The sequence below is a fragment of the Squalius cephalus genome, assembly GCF_949319135.1.
Source record: "Squalius cephalus genome assembly, chromosome: 21".
NCBI classification, from domain to species: Eukaryota; Metazoa; Chordata; class Actinopteri; order Cypriniformes; family Leuciscidae; genus Squalius; species Squalius cephalus.
The window spans coordinates 4,494,649-4,508,308 of NC_137142.1; the positions used below are offsets into that span (position 1 = coordinate 4,494,649).

The following is a 13,660-nucleotide window of genomic DNA, read 5'->3' on the forward strand; positions in this document are numbered from 1 at the left end:
GAGGAACTTAGCTTTTATCCAATTTTTCAATATTACCTGTCAGGCATTTTGAATTGTTTTTGTTCATCAGATTATGCACCAAATTTGGCTCTGATGATCTTTATACCATAATTGCTAATTCAATCCGTTCTCGGGTAATGCTTAAACACATTTGATGGAAGGATGCCACAATGGATTTGAGGCTGAGTAATTGTAATTAAGTTCTGTAAAAAAATATTTGTTTTAATTTTTAAATGCTTTCTTACAGTTTCTTAATGCAATCTATCTGCTCTACATTCACCAACTAGTAGCGTATTTGTCACATGAAATTAGCTGTGTTTTTTGTCTTTTACTCCCAGACAAAAGCTCACTGGCGAGTTGGTGTGGCCACTCTCAACACTCTGGCTGGCTACATTAATTGGGTTGATTTGAGCCACATCACCAATGAAAACTGCCGTCTTTTGGAGATCTTGTGCCTGTTGCTTAGCGAACCCGAGCTTCAGTTGGAAGCTGCAGAGTGTCTGCTAATTGCCATTAGTAGGAGAGTGAGTGACTGCTGCATTTACATTATACTACTTTACCTTTTCAGCTGCTTTTCTGAAATAAAATGTTCCACATTAGTTTATTTTTGCTGCAACGCATTGCTGTCATTGGAGTCTAGTACACTAACACTTTTCTACGGTGGCTGAGAGAGCTCAACGCGCTGCAACTTAAGAAACCACATGCAAATAGAAAAAACAACAACAAATTAAAACATCTTCATCAGTTTTACAACACACATGTGCTCCAAATACTCACAACACAACCAAATACAGAAACGCGCTGCAAAAGTTCACAACACAAACAAATAAAGAAACGTGCTGCAAATAGCACAGAATACAAAGGAAATGTTTTCGTGGGACCCCAATAAATGACGAACCCGGCTGTGTACAGCCGATGTACGATCATTGGCTGTCCGAATTCATTCACTCGTTTTCATTCACTCCTTCAAGTTAACTGAATAAGTGGACTAACATAGGGAATAGTGAATGAGTGTTTAGGGGGCGATTTCGGATTTAGCCAAAGTAATTTCCTCATTATTTTCACCTGGGATTTTCCCATGACAATGCAGCACGGTGTCCATCAGCTGAATAGCTGTTCTTGGGATAGAAATTTCTTATTATTGCTGTTAACAAAACTGTTGCAAATAAATACATTTTATACAAAAAAGTTTTTATAATATGCTTTATTTATCTGTGTGTGAGTGTCTCAACTTTAAGAATTGCTGTCTCATCTTTGGACCCTACATTACCTTACATTTCTTACCTATGAAACTTACTTAAACATACAATTCCAAAAATGTTTACGATGTTACTGATGTATAGATTAATATCTTACCCTCATTTTCTTTTTCTCTATCTTTTTTTGTTGTTGTTGTTGTTTTCAGCTCTTTGTTAACTCTTAATACATTTTGCATATTGTATACAAAATTGTATGTCATAAACATGTCATCTCTGTTTGTTTTGCAAGAAAAAAAACATTACAAAAAAACCAAAAAAAGTAGACATTGAGCAATAAGCATGTCCCAGCCGGGTTCGTCACTTATTTATTTTTCTCTCGCGCGTCCGCGCCTTTGAGTTCATAAAAAGCTCAGGTGAGTAAGAATCAGTCAACAAACACGGTGAGTAATGTCTTGTCCTGTTATTGTCACTTGCACTTCATGTCACATGTTTAGTATAGCCTTCTCTGTCGACAATATAGGATTTATATGTGATAAATGTAAGGAGACAGTTAGGTTGACAGAGAAGATTTCAGAATTAGAAACACGCATCCAAACTTTAATTGAGGATAGTAAGAGTGCTAGTGCTTTAGATGTTTTGGATGCGCATAGAATAGTGAACACTTTACATGGCGTGGTTCCGGCTGAAGTAGAGCCCGTGCAGCCGGGCAAATGGGTGACAGTGAGGGATCGCTCTAGTCGCGGATCTAAAAACCACTCTTCCGTTCCGATTACCATAACAAATCGATTTGCCCCGCTCAGTGAAACACCCACTGAGAATGATTGTGCCCTAGTTATTGGCGATTCTATCACACGGAACGTGAAAATAGAGACACCAACCACCATAGTCACATGTTTGCCGGGAGCCAGAGCGCCTGACATCAAAGCAAATTTAAAAGTGCTGGCTAATGCTAATCGTAAATTCTCTAAGATCATTATTCATGTCGGCACTAATGATGTTCGACTCCGCCAGTCGGAGATCACCAAAATTAATATTAAAGAGGTGTGTGAACTTGCAAGTACGATGTCAAGGACTGTAATTTGCTCTGGCCCCCTTCCTGTTCGCAGGAGTGATGAGATAGTTAGTAGATTGTGTTCGCTTAACGGTTGGCTGTCTAGGTGGTGTCCGCTTAATAATATAGAATTCATAGACAATTGGAAAAGTTTTTGGGGCAAACCTGACCTGTTGAAAAGAGATGGTATTCATCCCTCCTGGGATGGTGCTGCTCTTCTCTCTAGTAATATGGCTCATAGTCTTAGAGCTCAAACATGACAATCTGGGGCTCAGGTCAGGAAGCAGACAGACTGGCTAAACCGACCGTCTGCTAGCGGCCTCGCGTCACCAAGGTCAGATAAATCCTATCACATAGAGCCTCTTTCACCTAGCTATCATCATATAGAGACTGTGTCTGTTCCCCGAATTTGGAAATCCAAAAAACGTTTAAACCCATCTAAGGTTAAAAATTTAATTGATGTTCAACAAATAAAAAACAGCTATATTACAGATGAGCAAATGCTAAAGCTTGGGTTGCTGAATATTCGATCGCTTACTTCAAAAGCACTCGTTGTTAACGATATGATTTCAGATAATAACCTAGATGTGCTGTGTTTGACAGAAACCTGGCTAAAACCAAACGATTACATTACTTTAAATGAATCAACCCCGCAAGATTACTGTTATAAACATGAGCCTCGTCTGAAACGCAAAGGGGGTGGTGTTGCTGTAATTTATAGTAATAGTTTCAAAACCACTAAGAAATCAAGTTTTAAATATAATTATTTTGAAGCATTGGTGCTTAATGTAAAAATATATAGTGTAAACGATAAATCACGTTTGAGATTTGTGTTGGCTACTGTATACAGGCCACCAGGGCACCATACAGACTTTATCAAAGAATTTGCGGACTTTCTATCAGAATTAATATTGACTGCAGATAAAGTACTAATTGTTGGTGATTTTAATATACACATCGATAATGAAAAAGATGCATTGGGATTGGCATTTAAAGACATTGTAAATTCAATTGGAGTTAGACAACACGTGTCAGGACCTACTCATCGTCGTAATCATACTCTAGATCTAATATTATCACACGGAATAGATGTTGATGCCGTTGAAATTCTGCAGCAGAGCGATGACATCTCAGATCATTATCTAGTCTCGTGTAATTTGCATTTAGCCAAGGCTGCAAAGCCGACTCCGTGTTTCAAATATGTGAGACCTATCACTTCTGCTACTAAAGATTGCTTTATTAATAATCTTCCTAATCAGTTTCATCATCTCAGCATCTCAGATAGCTTAGAAGAACTAGATATTACAACAGAAACGTTTAACTCTCTCTTTTCCAGCACTTTAGACACAGTTGCTCCGTTGCGCTTAAAGAAGATTAAAGAAAATAGTCCAACGCCGTGGTACAATGAGCACACTCGGGCCCTTAAGAGAGCAGCCAGAAAAATGGAGCGCAACTGGAAGAAAACAAAACTAGAGGTATTTCGCATTTCATGGAAGGAGAGCTCTATTGCTTACAGAGAGGCTTTAAAAGCTGCTAGATCTGCTTATTTTTCAACCCTATTAGAAGAAAATAAACATAATCCTAGGTATTTATTTGAAACGGTGGCTAAACTAACGAAAAATAAAGCTTCAAGCCCAGAAGTTTCCAAGCAACACAGCAGTAATGACTTTATGAACGTCTTCAATTATAAGATTGATAATATCAGGGACAAAATTATAACTATGCAACCATCTTCTACAGTATCGCATCAGGCAGTGCATTGTAGTCTCCCTGAGGAAAAATTTGATTCATTCGTTGCTATAGGAGAGGAAGAATTTACTAAACTCATTAAATCATCTAAATCTACAACATGTATGTTAGACCCTATACCGACTAAGCTACTGAAAGAAATACTTCCAGAGGTCATAGATCCTCTTCTTAATATCATTAATTCGTCTTTGTCTCTAGGATACATACCAAAAAACTTTAAGCTGGCTATGATTAAACCGCTTGTTAAAAAAACGCAACTTGATCCTACAGAATTAGTCAATTACAGGCCGATCTCGAATCTACCTTTTCTGTCAAAGATATTAGAAAAGGCAGTATCCTCACAACTGTGTTCCTTTCTTGAAAGAAATGATATCTGCGAGGATTTCCAGTCAGGATTTAGACCGTACCATAGTACCGAGACAGCTCTCATTAGAGTCACAAATGATTTGCTCTTATCATCCGATCGTGGTTGTATCTCTCTATTAGTGTTACTCAATCTTAGTGCTGCATTTGACACCATTGACCACAACGTTCTTTTAAATAGATTAGACCATTATGTTGGCATTACGGGAATTGCACTAGCATGGTTTAAATCATACTTATCTGACCGTTATCAGTTTGTAGCAGTAAATGATGAGATGTCTCATCGATCACAAGTTCAGTATGGCGTACCACAAGGCTCAGTATTAGGACCGTTGCTGTTCACTCTGTACATGCTACCCTTAGGAGATATCATTAGGAAACATGGCATTAGCTTTCACTGTTATGCCGATGATACTCAGCTCTATATTTCTTCAAAACCTAACGAAACTTATCAATTCACAAAATTAACGGAATGCATAGCGGATATAAAAAATTGGATGACTTGTAATTTCCTACTTCTAAATTCTGAAAAAACAGAGTTTCTAATTATTGGACAAAAAACTTCCTCACGTAATAATCTAGAATACTGTCTAACACTCGATGGCTGCTCTGTTAAGTCTTCGTCGTCGGTTAGGAACCTGGGTGTGCTCTTTGATACCAATCTTTCATTTGAAAGTCACGTGTCTAGTATCTGTAAAACTGCATTTTTCCATCTTAAAAATATATCTAAATTACGCCATATGCTCTCATTGACAAATGCGGAACAATTAGTTCATGCGTTCATGACCTCAATGCTAGATTATTGTAATGCTCTACTGGGTGGTTGCCCTGCACGCTTAATAAACAAACTACAGCTGGTTCAAAACGCAGCAGCTCGAGTTCTTACCAGAACCAGGAAGCATGACCATATTAGCCCAGTTCTGTCAAAACTGCACTGGCTCCCTATTAAACATCGCATCAATTTTAAAATATTGCTGATCACTTACAAAGCACTAAATGGTTTAGCTCCGCAGTACTTGAGCGAGCTCTTAACGCATTATAGTCCGTCACGTCTATTGCGATCTCAAAATTCCGGCCAGTTGATAATACCTAGAATATCAAAATCGACTGCTGGCGGTAGATCCTTTTCCTATTTAGCACCAAAACTCTGGAACAGTCTTCCTACCATTGTCCGGGAAGCAGACACACTCTGTCAGTTCAAAGCCAGATTAAAGACACATCTCTTTGACCTAGCATTCACATAATACATTATAGACTTCTATAATTTAATGTTAGGCTGCATAGATTAGGTCAGCCGGAACCGGGAACACTTCCCAAAAATCCTGATGTACTCGTTACATCATGAGAAGAATGGCATCTACGCTAATTTTAGTGTCTGTGTTTATCCCGAGGTTTTCCTGCAGCCTGCCAGATCCAGGCCGTATCCAGATCTGATGAAGGACCTTCGCCTGGACCGATGACAACGCAGTGCTGAAGTGCCAACTAGTCTCTCCCTATGGAGGATCCCACTACCACTCTACAGATAAGGCGTTGTCGGGAAAATCCGTTTCGCGTTCCTACCCCAAAGCAACAAAATAAAATAAAATTCTTTATCAAAATTTATAGGGAAAGACAAGTACTTTGTTTAGGCTTGGCTTGTAGGGAATTCCAAACCTGCATATATTCAAACGCACATAACTATAGAACTCATTCTAAATGCTCATGTGAACGCCATCAGTGTTTCTCACAGGTTCGCGTTTAAAGTCTGTGTAGAGGGAATGGTGTCGTCTTAGCGGCCCCTAATTTAATAACAAATGATCATTGCGACGGAAGCAAATCAATCAAAACTAACTTTAGATGGAAATAACTTAACTCTGCTGTAAAGCCGAAACAATCTCTGTTACCTTAAATTATACGCTTATCTCTGTAAAGCTGCTTTGAAACAATCTACATTGTTAAAAGCGCTATATAAATGAAGATGACTTGACTTGACTTGGGGTCCCCTGGAAATATTTCCGTTGTGGTCTGCAGCAAGTTTCTGTTTTTGGTTGTGTTGTGAACTTTTGCAGCGTGTTTCTGTATTTGGATGTGTTGTGAGTATTTGGAGCACACATGTGTTGTGAAACTGATGAAGATGTTTTCTTAATTTGTGGGTGTTTTTCTATTTGCATGTGTTTTCTTTATTTGCAGCGCGTTGAGCTCTCTTGGCCACCGTACCTTTCCCTTGCATACATGACATTGGAAAGTTTGAAATGTAGCCATTCAGGAAATGTACAATAAGACTCTAATAATAAGCCTATATACCAAGTCCACTTGCTTTTTTCTGTACTTACTAATTGAGTTTGTATTTGTATGTTCTATGTAAGTTCCACCATTCTGAATAAAATAGCATCTTGATTGTAGGAATCAGCAGGTGATTTTTGCTTCCTTTTACAAAGAAGCGCAATTTGCGGTTCAATGTTGGACAGGGCAAGCCTGATGTCTTCCTTCACCCAGGGCTGATTTCTGTAATTTGATTAAGGCAGTCAATATATCCGGCCTCGCACAGATAAGTAGAGGCGAAAGGAAGAAGTAATTTCACGGCAGCGTCAGACAACTGAGGATATTCAGCCAATTATTACATTATTACACTCAAGCAAAACGAAGGGAGAGAGCAAGAGCTATAGAGGTGTCGCAATCTGGTGTCAATCTTTAATTGAAATGTCAACTGAAAGGTCTTTTCCAATCTCCAATAGATTACTTCAGCAGCTGTGCAAAATATGATACAGCGGTGTTTTACCAGATGAGAAGTTTATCTATGTGTCATCTTTTTACTATTTTAATTATTTTGTAATGTCACTGTACGTCCGACTGATTGCACTGTATTCTATTTTTCCAACTCAAGTGGCACTGAGAATTGAGTAAGAGACAAACATAAATGTCCTGGCTCTTCCAAGCTTTATAATGGCAGTGAATGGCCGTTTCTTGTGAAGTCCATAAAAATGGATTCATCCATGATAAAAGTAATCCACACTGCTCTGGGGGGTTAAAAAAGGCCATCTGAAGTGAAGCGATGCGTTCGTGTAAGAAAAATATAACTATCTTACGGCAGACGGCCTACGCAAGTCGACTTACTGTACGCCAAAAGAGTAACACTACGATGTATGACGTAGGATGTAGGAGCAGTTCAAACAAACAGGGCTGGGCAACAAACTCAAGCGCCTCTGACATTAATCTTTAAAAATTCTCATTTTAGACTTCTAATTCATGATTGGTGTTTTGTTTTGCTCTATCCTCTGCACTTCCGCGTTCATCAGTGCATCAAGTCAAGGGTTATGCTCTTCCGCCGTAAATCGATACGTACGGCCGTCTGTCGGAAGCTACAGTAGTTATTTTAGTTGATAAAGTTTTAAATATGGATATTTTTCTTACACAAACGCAACGCTTCACTTCAGAAGGCCCCCGGAGCCGTGTGGAGCACTTTTATGATGGATAGATGCACTTTTATGATGGATAGATGCACTTTTATGATGGATAGATGCACTTTTATCATGGATAGATGCACTTTTATGCACTTTTATCATGGATAGATGCACTTTTATCATGGATAGATGCACTTTTATGATGGATAGATGCACTTTTATCATGGATAGATGCACTTTTATGGACTTCAAAACAGAACCGTCCATTCATGGCCATTATAAAGCTTGGAAGAGCAAGGACATTTTTTTATATAACTCTGATTGTATTCGTCTAACAGAAGAATGTCATATACACCTAGGATGGATAGAGGGCGAGTAAATCATGGGCTAATTTTCATGTTTGGGTGAACTATCCCTTTACTGTCAAGCCTCGACTAGCAGCACTATGTTGTGTGAAGTTAATTTTAGTGCTATTTAGTGTCAAGAGTTTATGTTTGAGTGATCAGTTGAAGTGTTTTTGACTGAGCAAATTCTTTTCTTCCACAGGGGAAGTTAGAGGAGAGAAAGCCATTTTCGGTACTCTTTGATGAAGTCATCATGAACTATATCCTGTCTGCTGCACAGTAAGTAAACGTTTAAGCTTATTCTAAATCAGGGTTCCTCAAACCTGGCCTTGGAGGGCCACTGTCCTGCAGAGTTTAACTTAAAACGTGATCAAACTCGCCTACCAGCAATTTTCTAGTATCTCTAAGACTTTTCACACTGCACTTAACCATGAGTTATCGTCGTTCTAAACACTGCTTTTAACCCCAGGTAAAAGAGTGTTTCACACTTGTAATTTAGATGCAGGTTAGGACCGCTTTTTACTCTTGGATAGAAAACCCTGTTCTGGACCCATTTTTTGTACGCGACAATTGGAGTGAAGAAGAGACCGTTTCATTCTTACCTTTTGTAGTTCGAAACATTCACTCAGAAAAAACTTGCTATTACAGTCATCAAATATCAGGATGCACAATGCTAGTGTCACGGGTGGTTGCAGGCAAACAGGCGATGAATAAAGTTCCAACAAGTTTAATAACACTAAATATTCCACAGGATGGGCAAACAGGCAGTAGCAACACACACTATACATCGACACCACCGAACACTGAACCTATATACAGGTGGTAATGATGGTGACTGATGAGCTGAACATGATTAGTGTCCGTGACAACAAATGAGGACAAATGCAGATGATGACAAAACATAACGAGTCCAAACTAACGTGAATGTGACAGCTAGAGCCTTTAAGTAAACAGGTCACGTGCTGCTTTTGTCCAGTCAGTGACACTGGCACCGCGAGTATGCAAAAAGTTAGTACGCATACTAACGAGTATGACGTTAGCCCATGGTTTAGGAATGTACAATGTGAAACGTTTCCTTATGAATACCCAGGATTAATTGTTAATTCCGGGTAAATTATGAGCAGTGTGAAACGTGAAGCATGATAACCCAGGATTCCGTTTACCTGGGGTTATAGAATGACCCAGGGTTAACTATGTCAAGTGTGAAAAGACTTCTGAAGACCTTGATTAGGTTGTTCATGTGTGTTTGATAAGAGTTAAAACTTAACTCTGTAGGACAGTGGCCCTCCAGGAACAGATTTGAGGAACCCTGATCTAAATGACTTATACTCTAAATGATACTGTTCGAATGACTGCATAATGCTGTTTGGATTTTATTTTACTATAGGTCGGCAGATGGTGCAGCTCTTTGTAACCAGTGAGTTTACATTTTTCTATTGAAACCAACTCAAGCTTAGTTTAGAACAACTGAGTTCACTTCTGTTAGTTTTACCAAAACTGTCCATCGTCCAAATTCAGATCATCGGGTGCCGTCGTGGAAAGAAGATACACTTTTTTGAAGATGCTGTGTCAGGTTCTCTGTGCCCTGGGTAGACAAATCTGCTCTCTAGTGGTGAGGTGGTCACATGAGCATCACTGTTGTGTATCATTTATACTTTTTTCCTCTTATGAGAAATGCAGAATATTTTTATGTTTCTTTTTAGTGTTTTAGAGTTCCTGTTAACCTGAATAAATACATGGAATCTCTTCTTGCCTTCACTACTCATCCCAGCCAGGTTGAACTGCATTCAGTGGTCAACCTTTAAGATTTTTTACTAAATCTTGCATTTCATATTTAATCATGTATTTATATATTACTCTAAACAGTTTCTGAGGTCGTCCACGCAAATGACCTGGGGAAACTTATTCCGACATGAAATTATTTCGAGAGATCCTGTAATTGGCCCAGTGGCCATAAAATATTTAAGATCAGCAAGGATCAATCTTGTGAAAGTAAGTGCTGTATATCCCAGACACAGAGCAGTTTTGAGTAATTGCTATCATACTTAATCATACTTAATTGCTCTGTTTGCCTTTTACAGACTGGATTTCCCTCCAAGAATGATTGTCCAGCTTGTGAATTCTCCAGAGTGGACTTTGATAGTGATGAAGATTTCAACTGCTTCTTTAATTGTGAGTTATTGTTGGTTAGTAACTAGTAAGTTAAACGTACTGTTATCACATCAGTTTTAAAGGTTATGCACACTTTTAAAAGTAAATCAATGCATTGCAGAGCAATTCATGTTGATTAACAGCAAGAATCTTATTTAGCTGATGACAACGTGACAACACAGAAACCCAGTTACTGACAACATTGCTGATTTAAATTTTTTTTTTTTTTCAAGTTTTCACTTTGTTTTAACAATACATTGTTTCACTCTTGTACTGAGCATAAACTAAACATATACAATCCTGTAATTATCTGATTATAATTTTCCAAATCCTTTTTTCAGCTGAAGTGAATTCAGTTTCTGTGTAAAGATCATCAATTACTAAATTAGCTCAATTCGGCTATAAAGCAGCTCTTCAGTAAACAGTGAAGTCATCTTCCAGCTCAGTTCTCATCAAATAGTGTCAGTGCAGTCAGATCAATCTGTAGCTTGTTTCACCACAGGGAGTGTGTGTGTGTGAGAGAGAGATTAAAGGTTCCAGTTATTGATTTTGTACCTTCTGATGGTACCAGCTGGTTCTGCCCATTCACTGACTGTAGAGGACAGGAGAGAACATGGACTTGAGGGCGGATGATGAATATGATGTGATTGAATTTGATGTGGTTAGGAAAATTAATAACAGAAGAAGAAAAATCCCCCACCAACCAGTGCATGCCCTGTGTGATGTGTAAAGTTATGGCAGAAATAAATATGGTTTGAAAATGATCACAAAGAAAGAAAATGAATATTGTATTTTTAAAGATTATTGGTATTTTTTTCTTTCTCTTTCTATAAAAATGTGCAATTGTTCGGTTTACCCCTTAACAATATTTGTTAAACAGCTTTCAGGGCTCAGCAGGGGGAAGCAGTTCGTCTGGCTTGTAAAATTGTCCCTTTTGAGGCCTTTCAAATTGCAAGGGAGTGGGCGCAGTATCAGATCAACACACCTATAGATACTGGGAATACAACACGTGAGTATTGTTGCTACATTTTCTTATGGTAGGTACTTTTGCATCTGCCAAAAGTTTGTGCTGTTTTTGTAAATGTGCTGCTGCTTTCTGCTTTTTTTTCTTTTGGTCACAACTATGCTAGTGTGACAGATTCTTCATAACCAGTTCAGAGCCCTGGTTCATTGCATTGGAAACATTATTTTAATGCAGAGATTACATAATGAGGTAGAATTCTGACAAGAATTAGACCTGTTTTTCAGACACACAGCTATAATCATTTAACCTCAGGATATGCCAGGTTCCAAACGTTTTTTTAAATTTCTCCAAAGAATCACCGTAGAACAGAAAAACATTTCATAAACAATAGTCCATCACATTTCTTTTTGGTTTGTGAGGCCATCATACAAGTTATATACAAAATCTGTCCTTTTGAACAAATTGAGTGCATCAAAAATATGTAAGCTTTTGCTTTATCAGAGTGGTCGGTTTTTTAATGAACTCTTACTTTGACCCATCACCCTTGCCTTGTCCTACACAATTTCACTATGTGGTCAAATTTATATATTTGGGATTATTCTATGTACATACACTGATCAGCCACAACATTAAAATCACAGACTGGTGAAGTGGATAACATTGATTATATTGGGTCAATGGCACCTGTCAAGTGGTGGGATATACGGTATTAGGCAGCAAGTGGACAGTCAGTTCTTGTATTTCATGTGTTGGAAGAAAAAATGGTCAAGCAAAAATATCTGAGTGACTCTGACAATGGCCCTACAGTGATGGCAAGATGACTGGGTCAGAGCATCTCCAAAACAGCAAGTCTTATCCCTGGTACACTTTGTATTATTTTGAGCTGTCCCTGACGAAAGATGACCAATCGTGGCGATTTTCTGTGGTCGTGGCTCCTAAACGGTGGTCCTACATCACACAGTGAGAGAGGTTTAAAGACGCCCTTTTCCGTAGTCACGAATGTGTCCATATTCTACTCTTTTGCTTCCTCCTATTTTTTTCAGCGCACATAAAAACCACAATTGCCAAAGTGTGATTCATCTTGCTATATCTGCGACCTATGTTTACCATTAGCACATGCTGATGACATTTTATTCTTCTTTACAAACTTGCGTCATAGCCTATGATTCAATAGGTGTCGTCATCGTACAGTCTACATACATGTCGTACACAAGTTTATTATATCCATGTCGTACAGTGTGTTTTGTAATGATATTATAGGATTGCCGAAATCGCACAGTCTGTAGCAGGCATTATGGGGTTTTCCCCAGTATTCAGTGGTTGGTACCTACCAAAATTGGTGCAACAAAGGACAACCGGTGAACTGGCATCAGGGTCATGGCTCATTGATGCACAAGGGGAGCGTCAGAACTGGTCAAACAATCCAGTCCATTGAGGCCCCACTTCGCAACTTGCAGGACTTAAAGGGGACCTATTATGCAAAATTCACTTTTATAAGGTGCTTGAACATAGATGTGTGTCCATAGTGTGTGTAAACAACCAGCCTATAATGGTGAGAATCCACCCAAATACTTTTTTTATAATCCCCATATATCATTATCAATCTCTCGGTACAAACTGTGTCAAATTTTCCCCCACTCCTACATAAGAGTAGGAAACCTTGCCCAAGACTGGTGACGATCTGCGGGCATCCTAATACAGTTCCCACACGAGCACCTATACAACAGTTTATAGATTAACATGATGGTACAGGCTAGTCGATGAGATGAATAAATGTAATTTCACAACAACTAAGTTACATAAATGTATCCACTTAAATGTATCCAGATTCTCATTCATGAGGAGGCGCCTCATTTGTTTACAAATGTTCATGTTCATTAATTTAGTTCATAGACTTAAAACACAGATGTTCACAATTGAAACACCATAATACAAATTAAGTTCCACAATGTTGGTTACCACAGACAATAATCGATTGATGTATATCGCTGGTACTTGTGTATTACCTTAGAATGTTCTTTTAACATGCCTACATTTGTGTCTTATTGTTGTCTGTTGAAGCTAAGATAGAGAAGGTTCTCTGTTCTGCTCTGTCCCCTTCACAGTTCAGTGGGATGCCATGACTTTCTTCACTGAAAGTGTATGTGGACAGCTCTTCCAAATCCTCGAAAAAGAGGCAAGACCATCCAATTTCTTTAATGGTGCAGCAGTGAGGGATTTAAAGCAGATCTTATCATTGAGACTTTTTTTTTCCACTCCTGTAGAAACTTCCCATAGACGAGGGCATGGAGCTGCTGCAGATGGTTGTAAACTATGAGACAAGAGATCCTCTCATTCTGTCCTGTGTTCTTACCATCATATCCACTCTCTTTCCCTTCGTCAAACACCAACCTCACTTCCTGCCTCAAGTACTCTATAAGGTAAGAGATATAATCTGGTGTTTCAAAATTGTAAAGCAC

At 38.6% G+C, this 13,660-nt stretch overlaps 1 protein-coding gene across 1 annotated transcript in view; it reads left to right on the forward strand.

Annotated features, from left to right (window-relative positions):
• The window catches only part of LOC307149066 (exportin-5-like), a 58,252-nt gene that overhangs the window by 12,419 nt on the left and 32,173 nt on the right, over positions 1 to 13,660 (forward strand). The window contains exons 7-16 of the mRNA XM_079855099.1: positions 339 to 524; positions 8,289 to 8,365; positions 9,474 to 9,503; positions 9,605 to 9,698; positions 9,790 to 9,861; positions 9,953 to 10,078; positions 10,168 to 10,258; positions 11,118 to 11,246; positions 13,307 to 13,377; positions 13,466 to 13,621. Coding sequence (XP_079711225.1) covers positions 339 to 524; positions 8,289 to 8,365; positions 9,474 to 9,503; positions 9,605 to 9,698; positions 9,790 to 9,861; positions 9,953 to 10,078; positions 10,168 to 10,258; positions 11,118 to 11,246; positions 13,307 to 13,377; positions 13,466 to 13,621 — 1,032 coding nt within the window. The remainder of the gene's footprint in view (positions 1 to 338; positions 525 to 8,288; positions 8,366 to 9,473; positions 9,504 to 9,604; positions 9,699 to 9,789; positions 9,862 to 9,952; positions 10,079 to 10,167; positions 10,259 to 11,117; positions 11,247 to 13,306; positions 13,378 to 13,465; positions 13,622 to 13,660) is intronic.